At 38.2% G+C, this 14,811-nt stretch overlaps 2 protein-coding genes across 6 annotated transcripts in view; one reads left to right on the forward strand and one right to left on the reverse strand.

Annotated features, from left to right (window-relative positions):
• The window catches only part of PDE8B (phosphodiesterase 8B), a 320,960-nt gene extending 311,670 nt beyond the window's left edge, over positions 1 to 9,290 (forward strand). For all 4 annotated transcript variants that reach the window (XM_019929794.3, XM_073802226.1, XM_073802224.1 and 1 more), the window contains 4 exons: positions 237 to 357; positions 2,335 to 2,502; positions 4,893 to 5,022; positions 7,588 to 9,290. In XM_019929794.3, the coding sequence (XP_019785353.1) occupies positions 237 to 357; positions 2,335 to 2,502; positions 4,893 to 5,022; positions 7,588 to 7,697 (529 nt within the window). In that variant the 3' untranslated portion in view covers positions 7,698 to 9,290. The remainder of the gene's footprint in view (positions 1 to 236; positions 358 to 2,334; positions 2,503 to 4,892; positions 5,023 to 7,587) is intronic.
• Positions 9,291 to 12,822: 3,532 nt separating this feature from the next.
• The window catches only part of WDR41 (WD repeat domain 41), a 61,866-nt gene continuing 59,877 nt past the window's right edge, over positions 12,823 to 14,811 (reverse strand). For both annotated transcript variants that reach the window (XM_073802227.1, XM_019929798.3), the window contains exon 13: positions 12,823 to 13,109. In XM_073802227.1, the coding sequence (XP_073658328.1) occupies positions 12,957 to 13,109 (153 nt within the window). In that variant the 3' untranslated portion in view covers positions 12,823 to 12,956. The remainder of the gene's footprint in view (positions 13,110 to 14,811) is intronic.

A 14,811-nucleotide genomic window follows, 5' to 3' on the forward strand; every position in this document is an offset into this window, starting at 1 on the left:
TTTTTTTTATATACTCATAAATCATATGAAGGTCAGCTGTCACTGGGGAAAATGGAATAGTGTCACCAAGTCCTGGCTGAGTAGGAAGATGAGCAGGTAAACTTTTTTGTGATCTTCACTCATTAACTCTGTGCCCCTAGCTTCCTCCTAGATTGTGGGAAGTGTGGTGAAATGGTAGAACAGTTCTAATTCGGGACATGATGTGAACAAGGCGCTTTGTCTTCTGGTTATTTTAGGAACCATTATCGAACACTGCGCCAGGCTATTATTGATATGGTTTTAGCAACAGAGATGACAAAACACTTTGAACATGTGAACAAATTTGTGAACAGCATCAACAAGCCAATGGCAGCTGAGGTAAGCATTTCCCATGTAATGAGATACACCAGGGCCTACTCTGGCCTCAAAGCATTTTCTCTCCATCTTGAATGCAAGATGGTTATTTGCTTGGAGTTGGTAAAGAAGGCTGAAAGTACTGGTCACTTGTTTTCCCTAAGGACAAGAATAGATTGAGAGTGTCCACAGTAACTCTGAGCTCCTTGAAAGAAAGGTCCTGACTGAGATAAAGCCAGCAGTGACAAAAGTAGGCCCAAAGTCTATGATGAAAGGAGCCTGCAGACAGCAGAGACTGGAATAAATGGTGTCATTTTAGGGGTTTCAGAGCCTTTCTAGTTCTCTGGTCTTTGAGCTCTTGGGAGACCTCAAAATTAGATGTTTTAAAGAACTATAATCCTGCTGATGTGCATTAAAAGCCTGTCAGTATCTAAAGACTACAGAAAGTTAAATTGGGAGTGACTAGTTGAAAACAAAAATACAAGTCTTTCTCCTTTTTAAAATTTACTGATGTGCCTTAGACCTGCCTTAAGGTCCCTACAAACTTGGGTTTTAAGAACATGGACATAAGTTCACATCTCTTACTGTTTAAAATGAGATCAACTGCCCTCTTATACTGTAAGGCTGTTCATAGCCCCATAAAGTTAGAAAAGCTTTTCATTCATTCCTGTATGAGGGTTGCATATGTGGATGAATGAGGAATGGTTGTCTTAGATGTAACTTGATGATCAGTAAGGAAACTATCTGTGTAGGACCCACCACATGACCAGCCTGGATGGAGGAACAGTGTCCACCTCACCTGTGTTCTGCTCCATCCCCCAGGGATTCCACAGCACAATGCCAGGACCCTCTCCTTCCACAGAGGACTTATGGGAGCAAGGATCTGGGGATTTAAGAGGGGGAAATTAAACAGAATCATAGAATTTAGAGTTGGGAAGGTCATCTATCCAAGTAAGCCCCCAACTCTGTTGAGATTTATGTACTGCAGTAACTATAGCAAGCAGTATCTTCCCAATGGTAAGTAATCAAAATACCAACCTTCAGAATATAATTCTGCCCATTGATGGTTTAATAGGTCCAGTCCCAAAATAAAAAAATCCTTAAATGTCATACAGTCCTTCAGCTTGGCAGAGCTCTGGAGAGCTAATTAGATGTTTACACAGTCAGTTCCATGGTATCTTTGAAATCAGGGAATCGTAGTCTTCTAGGTTTTGTATAATTGACCTGTTGTCGCATTTACATAAGCCTACTCACAGACCTGTCCACTTGGCTCTGGACCGCTGACATCCATCACTAGGTAGGTATTAGTGTACAACCAGTCTTTCTACCATGGCTGAATATACCTGCTCCTGCCCTGGCCCGCTTTCTGCTCCTAGTACCCCCAACACTTACATGTCTCACCCTCCCTACCACCCAGCCAGAAGAGCAGCCTGGAAAGCATGAGTGGACACATACCTGAAGAGAAAGAACAAAATGGGAGGAGGTGGGTAACTGGGGGTGGGATAGAAGGTCACAGGAGAGAGGGAGCTGTCAGGCATATTAAGTAGAAAGAAATCAAGAAATAATTGAAGGGTCACATGTATGTGGCATTTCCCCATCTTTAATGTATTAAGAAAGTGGAATTTGTGCTTTTACACATTTCCTGATAAAACTGGGAGAAAAGCTCTCCTTCCTTAAGATTACATAGCAAATCATTAAAAACAAAACAAAAACCTGCTTTGTAGCAGCTACCTCTGGGGAAGAGGATGAAAGTGAGGTTGTGGATGGGTGATGATAGGGACTTCGGCCTTTTAAGCTCTGTGTGTTTGTATTGTTTGACTGCTCCCCGTCCCCAAGAATATATCAATGTATCATATATGGAATTAAGGATGGGAAGGCCTCCTTCATCAAGTCTCATGCCTAAGTTTGCCTGGGTGACTGCCATCTAATATCTGGTCAGCTGGCCCTTGTGGGCTTCACCATGATATTGAAATCACCCTGATGTGACTATCTGTTTTCCAGATTGAAGGCAGTGACTGTGAATGCAACCCTACTGGGAAGAACTTTCCTGAAAATCAAATCCTGATTAAGCGCATGATGATTAAGTGTGCTGACGTGGCCAATCCATGCCGCCCCCTGGACCTATGTATCGAATGGGCCGGAAGGATCTCCGAGGAGTACTTTGCACAGGTGTGCTGCCTCTCTAGGGAAGCTCCACCTCCCTTCTGGGAATGGCCCCGGGTCACAGTAAATAAATGACTCCTCCCTGGAAAGCAATGGCTCACCCTTGCCTGGAACAGAAATCTGGTCCCTCAAGAGACTATGATGTGCCTGGGCACTAACTAAACTCTCTCTAGGGGAAGGGGGGTAAACTGAGCCTTTGGAAGTATCTTTTCATCCTCAAATTTTTAGATCCTGAATTTCCACAAAAACTTGGAAATCCTCCATTCATTCACTAGATTATCATCTCCATGGTGCAGTCTGGGGAACAGACTGCACCATGGGTAGCTCATAATACAGTAGGGGAGGGAGACAGACATAAACAGGTCCATACATTGGTAAATTAAAAATAAATGAAAGGGCTTCCCTGGTGGTGCAGTGGTTGAGAGTCCACCTGCCGATGCAGGGGACACAGGTTCGTGCCCCGGTCCGGGAAGATCCCACATGTCGCGAAGCGGCTGGGCCCATGAGCCATGGCCGCTGAGCCTGCGCGTCCGGAGCCTGTGCTCCACAACGGGAGAGGCCACAACAGTGAGAGGCCTGCGTACCGCAAAAAAAAAACAAACAAAAAAATGAAAACACTTCTAAAGGAGGTATATGTTAAGTCCTAAGAGTTCAGAAAGAGTTTTTTTTTCTAGATAAAAGGGCTTTGTGGAAAACGTGTTAGAGCTGGTGTTTTTGTTTTTGTTTTTGAAGGATTTCAAAATTTAGAAATGGGAAAGGACATTCTGGGAGAGTTCTGGGAGAACAAAGGGTTATGAGCAAAATTAGTAGGGAGGAAAACCAGAATTTTTATATAAGGAAAACAGCAACTTTGGCAGTGTGAAGAGGAATTAAAGGAGAATAACGTAGTAGACCACAAGATGCCATTTAAAAGAGGCCTACTTTCAAAGAAGAGGCTCTAAGGACTAATGTTTATTATTTGTGATAGACAAACATGTCACAAGTAGCTACAAGTAATGCATTTGGGGACGGGGGGCGGGGGGGGAGGGTTGTGTGCCTATATGGCTGGAACATACCGCTGAGGCAGAATAAAAGAATAGCTGATAATGTCTAAAAGGGTTGGCAGGGGCAAAGGGCAGCCGAGGACCCAGTAAGTTAGGTGCAGCTTTCAAGGATGGGAAGAGACCCCATGAATAAAGAAAAATAGGACAAGCAGTTCTGAGCTTGCCAGAAAGAGAGGGGAAAAAACCCAAACTACTCCTTGAACAGCAGTGGCTATTTTAAGGCTGCCTAATCTACTGACCTGAAATGAGCAAGCTGAGCCAAAAACTGGTAGGAGGCCATTATCGGGGCTTCCCAGGACCCACAGAGAAGACTTAAAATCCTACTCCTAGTTATTCTCAAAGTATGTGAATAGGGAACGGGAAAGAACCACTTTTAAGTTCTTTAAGGTAATCTCCCTGTTTAGGTGTCCTTTTCCCAGAAAGGAAAGTACTAATGTTCACAAGACAATGTGACCTAAAAATCAGGTTACAAATGAGGTCTCTGATCAGCCAGCCTCTGGTTCAGCATACTACCAGTAAATGTGGATCTCAATTTCAGCCCAGTGAATTATGACCTTATGCATAAAACATACACTCTAATGTGCAAAATACTCAGATTTACACATATCTTGAGAATTGCATGACCAAATACCCCAATCTGAAAAATCTCAGTTTGTCATTCTTTTGAGTAAAACATAGTTATTTCATGAAAAAAAGAAGCTAGTTCAGCTCAACTGCCTAACTGCTTTTCATCCAGACTACCATAATACGTTGATGTGCAGCACAAGGGCTTTGTATGTACTTCCGATTTTGTCACACACAATATTAAAAAGACGTATTTTCAAAGGTCAAGTTTAAATAAGATTAATAATTCTTACTACTTTAATGAAGACATTCTTAAGTGAAACTGGCTTTCTTTTTAAAGTGCAAGCATATGACAGTGAATAATACAATGACTATTTGTACAACTTGGTGCCAGTTCTTTGATTCACACTAAGGCGTCAGCAGTTTTAAACACACCATCGCTCCTGTACCCTCAGTATAAACGCCACTTAGTATTATTAGTGTTACTTTGAAAATAGTCTTGACCTTGCGATCATGAAAACAGATCTCAGAAAAGGGGCTACAAATCCTGAGATAAGTGCTTCAGGAGGTGCTGTAAGATAGCATAACACATTTGAGAGTCAGAAGACCTGAATCCAGTCACTGGAGCTCATCAGGTGGTTGTCTTATATAAGCCTCAGGACCTTGCCAAGCCAATTTCTTCACAGATACAACTGGATTATGACCCATTTTCACAGAGTGGTTCTGACAAACTAGATGTTACTGTGACAGCTCCTTATGTGCCCTACAGCCCTGTGTTATTTCTTACAGACTGATGAAGAGAAGAGACAGGGGCTACCTGTAGTGATGCCAGTATTCGACCGGAATACCTGTAGCATCCCCAAGTCCCAGATCTCCTTTATTGACTACTTCATAACAGACATGTTTGATGCTTGGGATGGTAAGACAGTTCCTGTTTTGTTACCCACAAACAGAATATTTTGCTATACATTATGATGGTTACCTTTAATGACAGAGGCTGGGCCTAAAGGTGTAAACGAAATGTAACTTAAAAGAAAAAGTCAGCTGCTTGTGGCCAGGTGTGGTGGGGGTGCATGAACACTTTGTGTGTCCTCAGCACAAACCATGTGTATGGAAGACTCAGTGGATGTTTGGTAACTGGATAAACAGGTGTTCAACTCTTCCAAGGACATGTTTCCAAAGCTTACAGGAGTTTTATTCTGTCATTGGAGGAAATTCTAGAGAGAACATAAAATATACTAAGTCTACTCTGAATCACAGATTCTTTTCATAATATCAGTTGATAAACAGCTTTTCATTTTTTTGAGATCCTTTTTAATTTTTTTGAATTTAATTTTTATTTTATATCCGAGTATAGTTGATTTACAATGTTGGGTTACTTTCAGGTGTATAGCTAAGTGATTCAGTTATACATATATCCATTCTTTTTCAGATCCTTTTCCCATATAGGTTATTACAGAACATTGAGTAGAGTTCCTTGTGCTATACAGTAGATTCTTGTTGATTATCTATTTAGTGTATATATGTTAACCCCAAACTCCTAATTTGTCCCTCCCCCCGTGTTTCCCCTTTGGTAACCATAAATTTGTTTTCAAAGTCTGTGAGTCTATTTCTGTTTTGTAAATAAGTTGAATTGTATCTTTTTTTTCAGATTCCACATATAAGTGATATCATATGATATTTGTCTTTCTCTTTCTGACGTACTTCACTTAGTATGATAATCTCTAGGTCCATCCATGTTGCTGAAAATGGCATTATCTCACTCTTTTTCATGGCTGAGTAATATTCCATTGTATATGTATGTGTGTGTGTGTGTGTGTGTATATATATATATATATATATATATATATACACACCACATCTTCTTCATCCATTCATCTGTCAAGGGACATTTAGGTTGCTTCCATGTCTTGGCTACTGTAAAGAGTGCTGCAGTGAACATTGGGGTGCATGTATCTTTTTGAATTACAGTCTTCTCTGGGTATACGCCTAAGAGTGGGATTGCTGGGTCATATGGTAGCTCTATTTTTAGTTTTTTAAGGAACCTCCATACCATTTTCCATAGTGGCTGTACCAATTTACATTTGCACCAACAGTGTAGGAGGGTTCCCTTTTCTCCACACCCTCTCCAGCATTTGTTATTTGTAGACTTTTTAATGATGGCCATTCTGACTGGTTTGAGGTGATACCTCATTGTGGTTTTGATTTGCATTTCTCATTGAGTGACGTTGAACATCTTTTCATGTGCTTTTGGCCATCCGTATGTCTTCTTTGGAGAAATGTCTATTTAGATCTTCTGCCTATTTTTTGATTTTTTTTTTTTTGATACAGAGCTGCATGAACTGTTGGTGTATTTTGGAGATTAATCCCTTGTTGGTTGCTTCATTTGCAAATATTTTCTCCCATTCTGTGGGTTGTATTTTCGTTTTGTCTATGGTTTCCTTTGCTGTGCGAAAGCTTTTAAGTTTAATTAGGTCCCATTTGTTTATTTTTGTTTTTATTTTCATTACTCTAGGTACAAGGTGGATCCAAAAAGATACTGCTGTGATTTATGGTGAAGAGTGTCCTGCCTATGTTTTCCTCTAAGAGTTTTATAGTAGCCAGCCTTACATTTAGGTCTTCAATCCATTTCGAGTTTGTGTATGGTGTTACAGAATGTTCTAGTTTCATTCTTTTACATGTAGTTGTCCAGTTTCCCCAGCACCACTTATTGAAGAGACTATCTTTTCTCCATTGTATATTCTTGCTTCCTTTGTTGTAGATTAATTGACCATAGATGCATGGGTTTATTTCTGGGCTTTCTGTCCTGTTCCATTGATCTATACTTCTGTTTTTGTGCCAGTACCATACCACTTTGATTACTGTAGCTTTGAAGTATAGTCTGAAGCCAGGGAGCCTGATTTCTCCAGCTCTGATTTTCTTCCTCAGGATTGCTTTAGCTATTCAGGGTCTTTTGTGTTTCCTTACAAATTAAAAAAATTTTCATTCTAGTTCTGTGAAAAATGTCATCGGTATCTTGATAGGGATTGCACTGAATCTGTAGATTGCCTTGGGTAGTATAGTCATTTTCACAATATTTATTCTTCCAATCCAAGAACATGGTATCCTTCCATGTGTTTGTGTCATCCTTGATTTCTTTCATCAACATCTTATAGTTTTCAGGGTACAGGTTTTTTGCCTCCTTAGGTAGGTTTATTCCAAGGTATTTTATTCTTTTTGATGTGATGGTAAATGGGATTGTTTCTTTAATTTCTCTTTCTGATCTTTTGTTGTTATCAATTTTTAGTTAAAAGGACCTGTTCATATTTCAGAAACCAGTGTTTAGTAACTCATCCTTCTCATGCTTCTGTGTTCACCTTAGGCCTAACCTAGGGTACCTCTCCTCCAATTGTGATCCCAAATTTGTCCCACAGAGCCCCAACCTTATAAATGCTCCTGGAATCTAATTTAACAGGCTTCTTTTTATTCTCTTATATCCTTGCAGCCTTTGCACACCTGCCAACCCTGATGCAACATTTGGCCGATAACTACAAACACTGGAAGACGTTAGATGACCTAAAGTGCAAAAGTCTGAGGCTTCCATCTGACAGCTAAAGCCAAGACAGAGAAGGTGACCTCTTGATCTACAAAGGGCACTGTGAATCACAGTAGTGTAAACAAGAGGCTTTCCTTCATAATGAAAATGACAGGTGTAGGTTAAGGAGCTAATGTTTAATATCTGACTTTTAATCATTCAACTTCCCAAATTTCATTTTTAGAAAATTATGTTCCATGAAGAAAAATTTTGAACAATCACTTAGTGACAGAACAAACACATGGCAAAATCCTTTGCCCTGCTGTCATCCTGTCTGCCCTCATCAAACCCTGCAGCTGATTCACTGTAACTAGCAGGAGACATGCAGCAAAGACTTGGTGCCCACGAGCCCACCATCTCTGTGGATGATGGACCATGTAGCTTAGCTAGTGGTTTAGCTCATCTTTTACCATGAAAGTCACCATCACTGTTTAGCTTGACTATTTTCCTCAAGAGCATCAATCTAAAAGGCTCATAAGAATATCTAAGAAAAGAAACCCATATAAAGTGAGCAAAACAACTAGGACCAAACTGCTGATAAACTAGTTAGCTTCAGAGCCTCCATGGCTAGGTGGTTCTGATCAATGGTGTAACACCCAAGTTAGAACATAGTCTGTCTTGGCCTGGTGAGTGCCTTCTCTAGACTGGTATCAGCAGCCTGTGTAGTCCTCTCTCCTACAAAAGGGATTCATCTTAACAGAAAGTCAACCATGATGGGGAAGGAAGTGACATCTTGTCTGTGGGGAATCCAAGAGCTTTCTCCCTTTATTTCTGGTTTACAGAGGCAGTTACAAGGCACTACAGTAGGTATTATATACAAGCCATTAATCTGAATGCCCTTGGACAAGCTTTTTTTTAAAAAAAAAAATTTATATACATTTGCTGTTTAAAATTTTTATTAAAGCAATCTAAATTTTCAGGGTTTAAGTCCATGGAGTACGTTGTGCCGAGTACTGAGGAGACAGAGGAAGTTTCAAGGTTCAGATGTTTTTAACCTATCTATATTTAAGATCATGCCATTTTGCTTTAATGATGAAAAAAAGATTGCAAGGTGTGTAAATATATCAGAAAATAGCATATGGGGAAGCAGTAAATACTATTTTAAGCTATTAATTGTATGCTAAAAGCTTCTAAAGCACAAGTGCATATTTTTATACAGCTCTTTTCACAACTTTCTGTGGTCTACATGAAGTCAGACTTGAGATTTTCTTTTCTCTTTTACCAGCCAACCCTTCTCTATGTATTATAAATTAGAGATTCTGTAAACAAAATCTTTGTTTTTCTTTCAAATTCTCTGTACTTCATGCTGCATTTCTAAGAGGTATAAACAGAGACTAAATTAACTGAACCAGTAGTTAGTTACTTTTTTCAAATGAAAATTGGAATGCAGAACACGTGGACCTAGTACATGGGGGCAAAAATTACTTATCACTACAAAACATGCCAATGTTTTTTTCTATGTTTTGTACCAACAAATGGAAACATATATGACAATTCCATGCAAAGAAATGTACCTAAATTATTTTTGTTAGATGGTAAGAGAACTTGCTTGGTCAGGACAGCAGCTAGCTTTGTATTGTAATGCTGCACTAAGTAAATGTGATGAAAATGTTTTTGTGAAGTACTTGTAACTAAATTCCTACAGCCATTTTTCATTCCTAACAGCTGTTTTTATTTTACCTCTTTGGCCTAAATTTTTCATAATTTCAATATTTCGGTTTAGTGTTCTTTATTTCATGAGTCACACGCTTTGTTTTCAGAACACATTAAATTCAGGATGTCAGAATCCCATTTTAAGGAGCTAAATAATTTGCCTAGGCTTCAGAAGCTTGCCTGAAGCAACGACAATCTTTTCTTGACCATCTCGCTTTTGGTTCCATTTGGTAAGTGACATTCATCAGATGTCTGACATTTTTCTATGTGAATGTTTGTTAAAACTGACTCAGTATAATTTCAAATTAATTTCATATTAACACTGCCAGGTACTAAAGCTTTAGCATAGCTCTGCTCTTTATCAGTGTAATCTACTATGGTGTAATCTTCTACTGAGTTGCTAACTAAATAGTGCATTCCTCCAAATAGTCTTTCAGATGGTATGTGTATCAGATGAGTGAGTATAAACTATTATAATTGTCTCTCATACTGAGCATAAGTCTGTGTTGAGGGGAACCCTATTAATTTAGGAAAATATAACATGATCTAAACTAGAGAGAAGTCACATTACTACTACTACTTAACCAGAAGTTAGTTATAAAACACTGTTACCGGGACCAGAATAACCCTATAATTTAATTAGGTTATTCTTTACTTCCAATTTAAGATTTTAAAATATGCTTACCTTCAGAGTTAGTTAGGACTGCTTAGTCTTGTGGACAAAGAACAAGCCTCATCTATTAATCAGAACGCACTCAACTTGAGAAAGATAAATACAATGTCCCTCAAGTTTAGGCTCTTGATTGTGTTATGTGAGTAAGCCAGAGAATGAGGTAATAAGGGTATTTTTAAATAAAAATGACAAGGCCCACTGCATAGTATTACTTCTGGTGTTGCAAATATAACAGCACTGAAAGCTAAGTTAGGGAAATGGAAAAAATGCACATAATATTTATCGACCTCAGTTATAGTTGTATTCTTCTAGTTTGAAAGTTCAACTTTTTGCAGCACTCTGCATACAACTAGTAAGCAGCCATCAAAGTCTGAGTCTCTGCTAGATTTTCCCATCTCACTGTTTTACTCCATCTCTGACCTTAGGGCATTCATGAAAGCAAAAACCATCAAGTTCCCATGAATGGGTTGGAGGTTTTCCTCTAGATTTTAATAACAGAGGGACTCACAGTGGTACTTTCATCAGTACTATTTGCTCCCCCAACTCACCTGTGGTTTGTATCATTCACGTGAATAGATTACTATTACATAATACTAATCCAGAACAAATTAGGGAAAAAAGCAGTTAAGAATCTATGAATTCCTTTTATAATTCATTGACTATCTTATACAATTCAAGAAAACTTTAAAACTCATGACCTAATAGTAGAATCTCCAAAGAAAAAGCTAGCTGGTAATAAGAGAAAGTCCATCTATGGAAGAAAATTAAAAGCCTAACAATGACTCTGATCAATAATCTGATGCACTCAGCCCAAAATGCATGTCTGCCTGGTTTAGGAATCCTACCCACGTTCCAATTTCAGGATAAAAGATTAGCAGTGCCTCAGTATGACTGCTCAGATACGTATGCCACGATAACAACAATCTGTCGGCTAAGAGGCAGTGCTAATTTTTCTATTCACATTCTTCTATTATGTAACGGTGGTTACATAAATTTTATTATATTTCTCCATAAAGGTATTTTCATTGAGAATTAAAACAGAAACAATGACTATGAACATTATCTGGTTTTGCTCAAGGGGTAATCATACAACCCTTCTCTCTCATTCCAGTCATGTTCAATTTCTGTTTTTAAATTCGTTTACTGATGCTAATGAGAATTGAGCTAACTAACTGGAAGGCCTTACCTGACTGGGCTTCAGCTTCCTTATTTATAACATTATGGCACTGGTCTGGCATAGATGACCATAGCTCTTCCAGACTTTGTAGGTAGTTGAGGAAACAACAACTGTCAAAGGTAAAACTAGTGACACTAGTGACAACAATTTACAAAGATTCCATTAGGGTGTGTGTGATGAAAAAATAAATCCAGAAAGTGTTCTTTGAGAAGGATTAGTCCTCTGACACATCAGCCACCTGGTGTTCACTTCAATACGATTCTTTCATCAGCAGTTTAATATTAACTCCACAATTAAACCCACCCATTTTTTAATGTATGGAACACTTTTTAATTTTTATTCTTTAGTACCAAAAGGGAGAAAGAGTGCTCTAAGGCTGATGGGGTGATGAAGATGATTAAATCTCAGTGGTCTGCAAGAAACTCATAAGTGATGCCTGTCTCAAGCATTTCATATTTGAGCCAATGGTAAGATGAATCAGGCACTTTGAAAACACTGTAACTTTACTGATCTAGCTCTCATCTCTGGCATATATGAGGGGCTGCTGCTGGTCTATTACCAAGAATCTAGTCAATAGCTGCTCAGGCTAGGGGGAAAAAATACACTGTAATAAGATTCCTCCTGATTTGTGTTTATAGGGATTGCAGTAGCTAGAATTTTAAAAAAAAAAGGATTTAAACAAATTAGTTGGCACCAAAAAAAAAAAAGCTGTAGTTAAAACAGTGAGAGATTCAGGTTTGCTTCATATTTAGAATACTGAGAGTTACTAAAGACCAGGGGGATTTGTAGGAGAAAGGATATATTTAAATTTATCACAAGAATTCTTAATCAAACAGGCTCTAAAGAAAACCAAAGAATAAAAAAATACTGTTATTTCTATTTCTACCTCCTCCCAGGGTCTAGGTTCAAATTAAGAAGCTTAAAACACAGCACTCACCACTTCAATAGCAGCACAAAGTACAATTATTATGGAATCTTCATTTCCTACAGGGAGGCATCAGTTTTCTGGATATCTCAAGGTTTAAGTTCAAGATATGCTACATCCTACCTATTTACTCTTCACCGGATTTTTCATTTTTCTCCCAAAATATCGTCTATAATGATCATGTATATTTATTTCCATAAAAGTAGGTTCCTTGAATAAATCTTTAAAAGAATGACAGGTATAGTTAAAATACTAACAACTTTGGAGAACAAAGTCAGGTATTTCAAAATCCAAAAAGGCTAAATGAAAGAAATTACATGTAATATTTTAAAAATCTAATCCCTTTTGATGAATAAAAATTTAATTAGAGGCAATATAGTTACATTAGAGAGAGTGAGAGGTTCCAAGTACTCTTCTCCTCATTAAACATAAACTCATATAATTTCTGGTGTAGAGTTTTTTCAAAGCATAAAAAATTTATCTCTGTGAGGACACTGTGGTATAATTTAATTCTGCTTCAACAGGTATATGTGATGAACTCTGAAAACTTCACTTTCTGAAAATTCACTGCTGAAATTAGACCCATTCCTTCAATGGTTTCAGGTAACTGTTATGTGAAAAGTCAAATGAAAAACTTGTGCTATATTCTTTGGTGAAAGTACTAATACCTGAGAAGCAACTTGTTGCTGGTTTGCAGCCCCAGAAAAAAAGAATTCAAACAATTGGAATTTTATGGAGTAACAAGAAAAAAAAATTACAAAATTTAAGTGATTAATATGGTAATGGTTTTCAGAGTATTACCCCTATATTTGCTGTTCAAGGTTCATGCACAGGTGTTCAAATTCCTTAAACTAGACAGCAAGATATAAGTCACCATTCTCCTCTAATTTTTGAAATAACTTTAAGCTGCGCAATCCAGATTCTCGTTCTCCATTTTTCCACAAAATAATGAGATGATCAGCAGAACATGTCACTAGTCCATGATCTTCAAAGTACAGAAACATCTGTAAAAAAAAATTTTAATTACTGATTATAGGAACTTCAAGGAGAAGAGGCTAATACTAACTAGATTAAGACAGGTGCTTGTTAAAATGTGTACCTTGGAGACTTCTTTGGATCTGACCGTAAAACTCCGTATCTTTCATGAGAAATGTTATTTTTAAGTGTGAGTGATAATCACATACAAATTATACAAATGCTAGACTAGTAAATACTACTCAACTACAGAACTATAAATAACAGCTATTTTTGTAAAGTACATGAAGTCCCAAAGTATCGTCTAAATTTTACCATTATCTAATTCCTCAAGTATTGGTTTTAAGATTTTTGTCAGAAGTCCCAACAAACCTGCTTTACTTAATCATTTTTACTGGCCTTCTTATTTATGCAAAAATGGCCACCAATAAAATGTCTGAATTCCAAATTCTCCAAGAGAAACAATGGCTTTAGCTCTCTATAAAAAGAGACATAATCAATCCTTAAGCATTTACTGAGTGTCATCTATATGCTTATAGTCCCTACCCTTAAAAAGGTTCTAATTCAGTTGTGAAAACCAAATCATAGTTGAAACAATAAGGGTACCAATTAAAGATGATGTAATCAGGTACTAAATAGCATAGTTCAGGCTATGATTTGCCACAGAAATGCAGAAAAAGGAGGCACAGATCAATGATGAATGAAGTTGTCAGAAAAAGCTTCAAAAACATAAAACTCTCCAAATAAAAGGAAGGTCATGCCCAGTGAAGGAACAGGCTGGAAGGTAAGAATACGAAAATGGAATGTTGATGAGAAGGCAGCATGCATCCTATGGAGTAGAGAGGAGATAAATGAAAAGGATGAGCTCTTTCTTTGAGGGAAAGAGTGAAATATAGGAGAGAAATAGGATGCAAGTTTTCTAAGACATAACTCATACATTTCTGAAGATAGCAGGAGAAGGGCTCAGCTGATGATGTAGGAGTGAGGGGTGGAGACCTAGCAGAGCAAAACTCCTCAGGAGATGGAAAAGTTAGAATTCAATAAATACAGGTAGATAGGACTAGGCTTAGAGAGTAAGGATCAAAAGAAAAAAGGAATGAGAAAATTCAAGAAAGAGCCAAGATTTTTTTAAAAAGTAATTAAATGTCAACACTTCCACTCAGGAAAATTTCTAAGAATTGAACACTTCCATACAATGACAAATGTGCCACACCATTTAAAAACCTTTAATAGGTTCCTACTATTTAAAACATAAAGTCCAGGGACTTCCCTGGTGGTGCAGTGGTTAAGAATCCACCTGCCAATGCAGGGGACACAGGCTCGAGCCCTGGTCCGAGAAGATACCACATGCCGTAGAGCAACTAAGCCTGTGTGCCACAACTACTGAAGCCCACACGCCTAGAGCCTGTGCTCCACAACGAGAAGCCACCGCAACGCACCGCATCGAAGAGTAGCCCCTGCTCGCCGCAACTAGAGAAAGTCCGTGTGCAAAGACCCAACACAGCCAAAATAAATACATAAACTTTTTGTGTATGTATGTATGAATTTTTTTAAAAAGTCCAAACTCCTTAGCCTTACATTCAGTAATCTGACCCCAAACTACTTTCCCAGCTTTATCTCCTACTGTGTCCATTCATCGGAACACAGCCCTCCAGCCTAGCCAACCTGCTCCTTGCCACCAAGTAGATTCTATCTTTGCCCTCCTGTCTACCACATTCCATCTGCACAACT

This window comes from Tursiops truncatus, chromosome 3, assembly GCF_011762595.2.
Source record: "Tursiops truncatus isolate mTurTru1 chromosome 3, mTurTru1.mat.Y, whole genome shotgun sequence".
Classification (NCBI taxonomy): Eukaryota; Metazoa; Chordata; class Mammalia; order Artiodactyla; family Delphinidae; genus Tursiops; species Tursiops truncatus.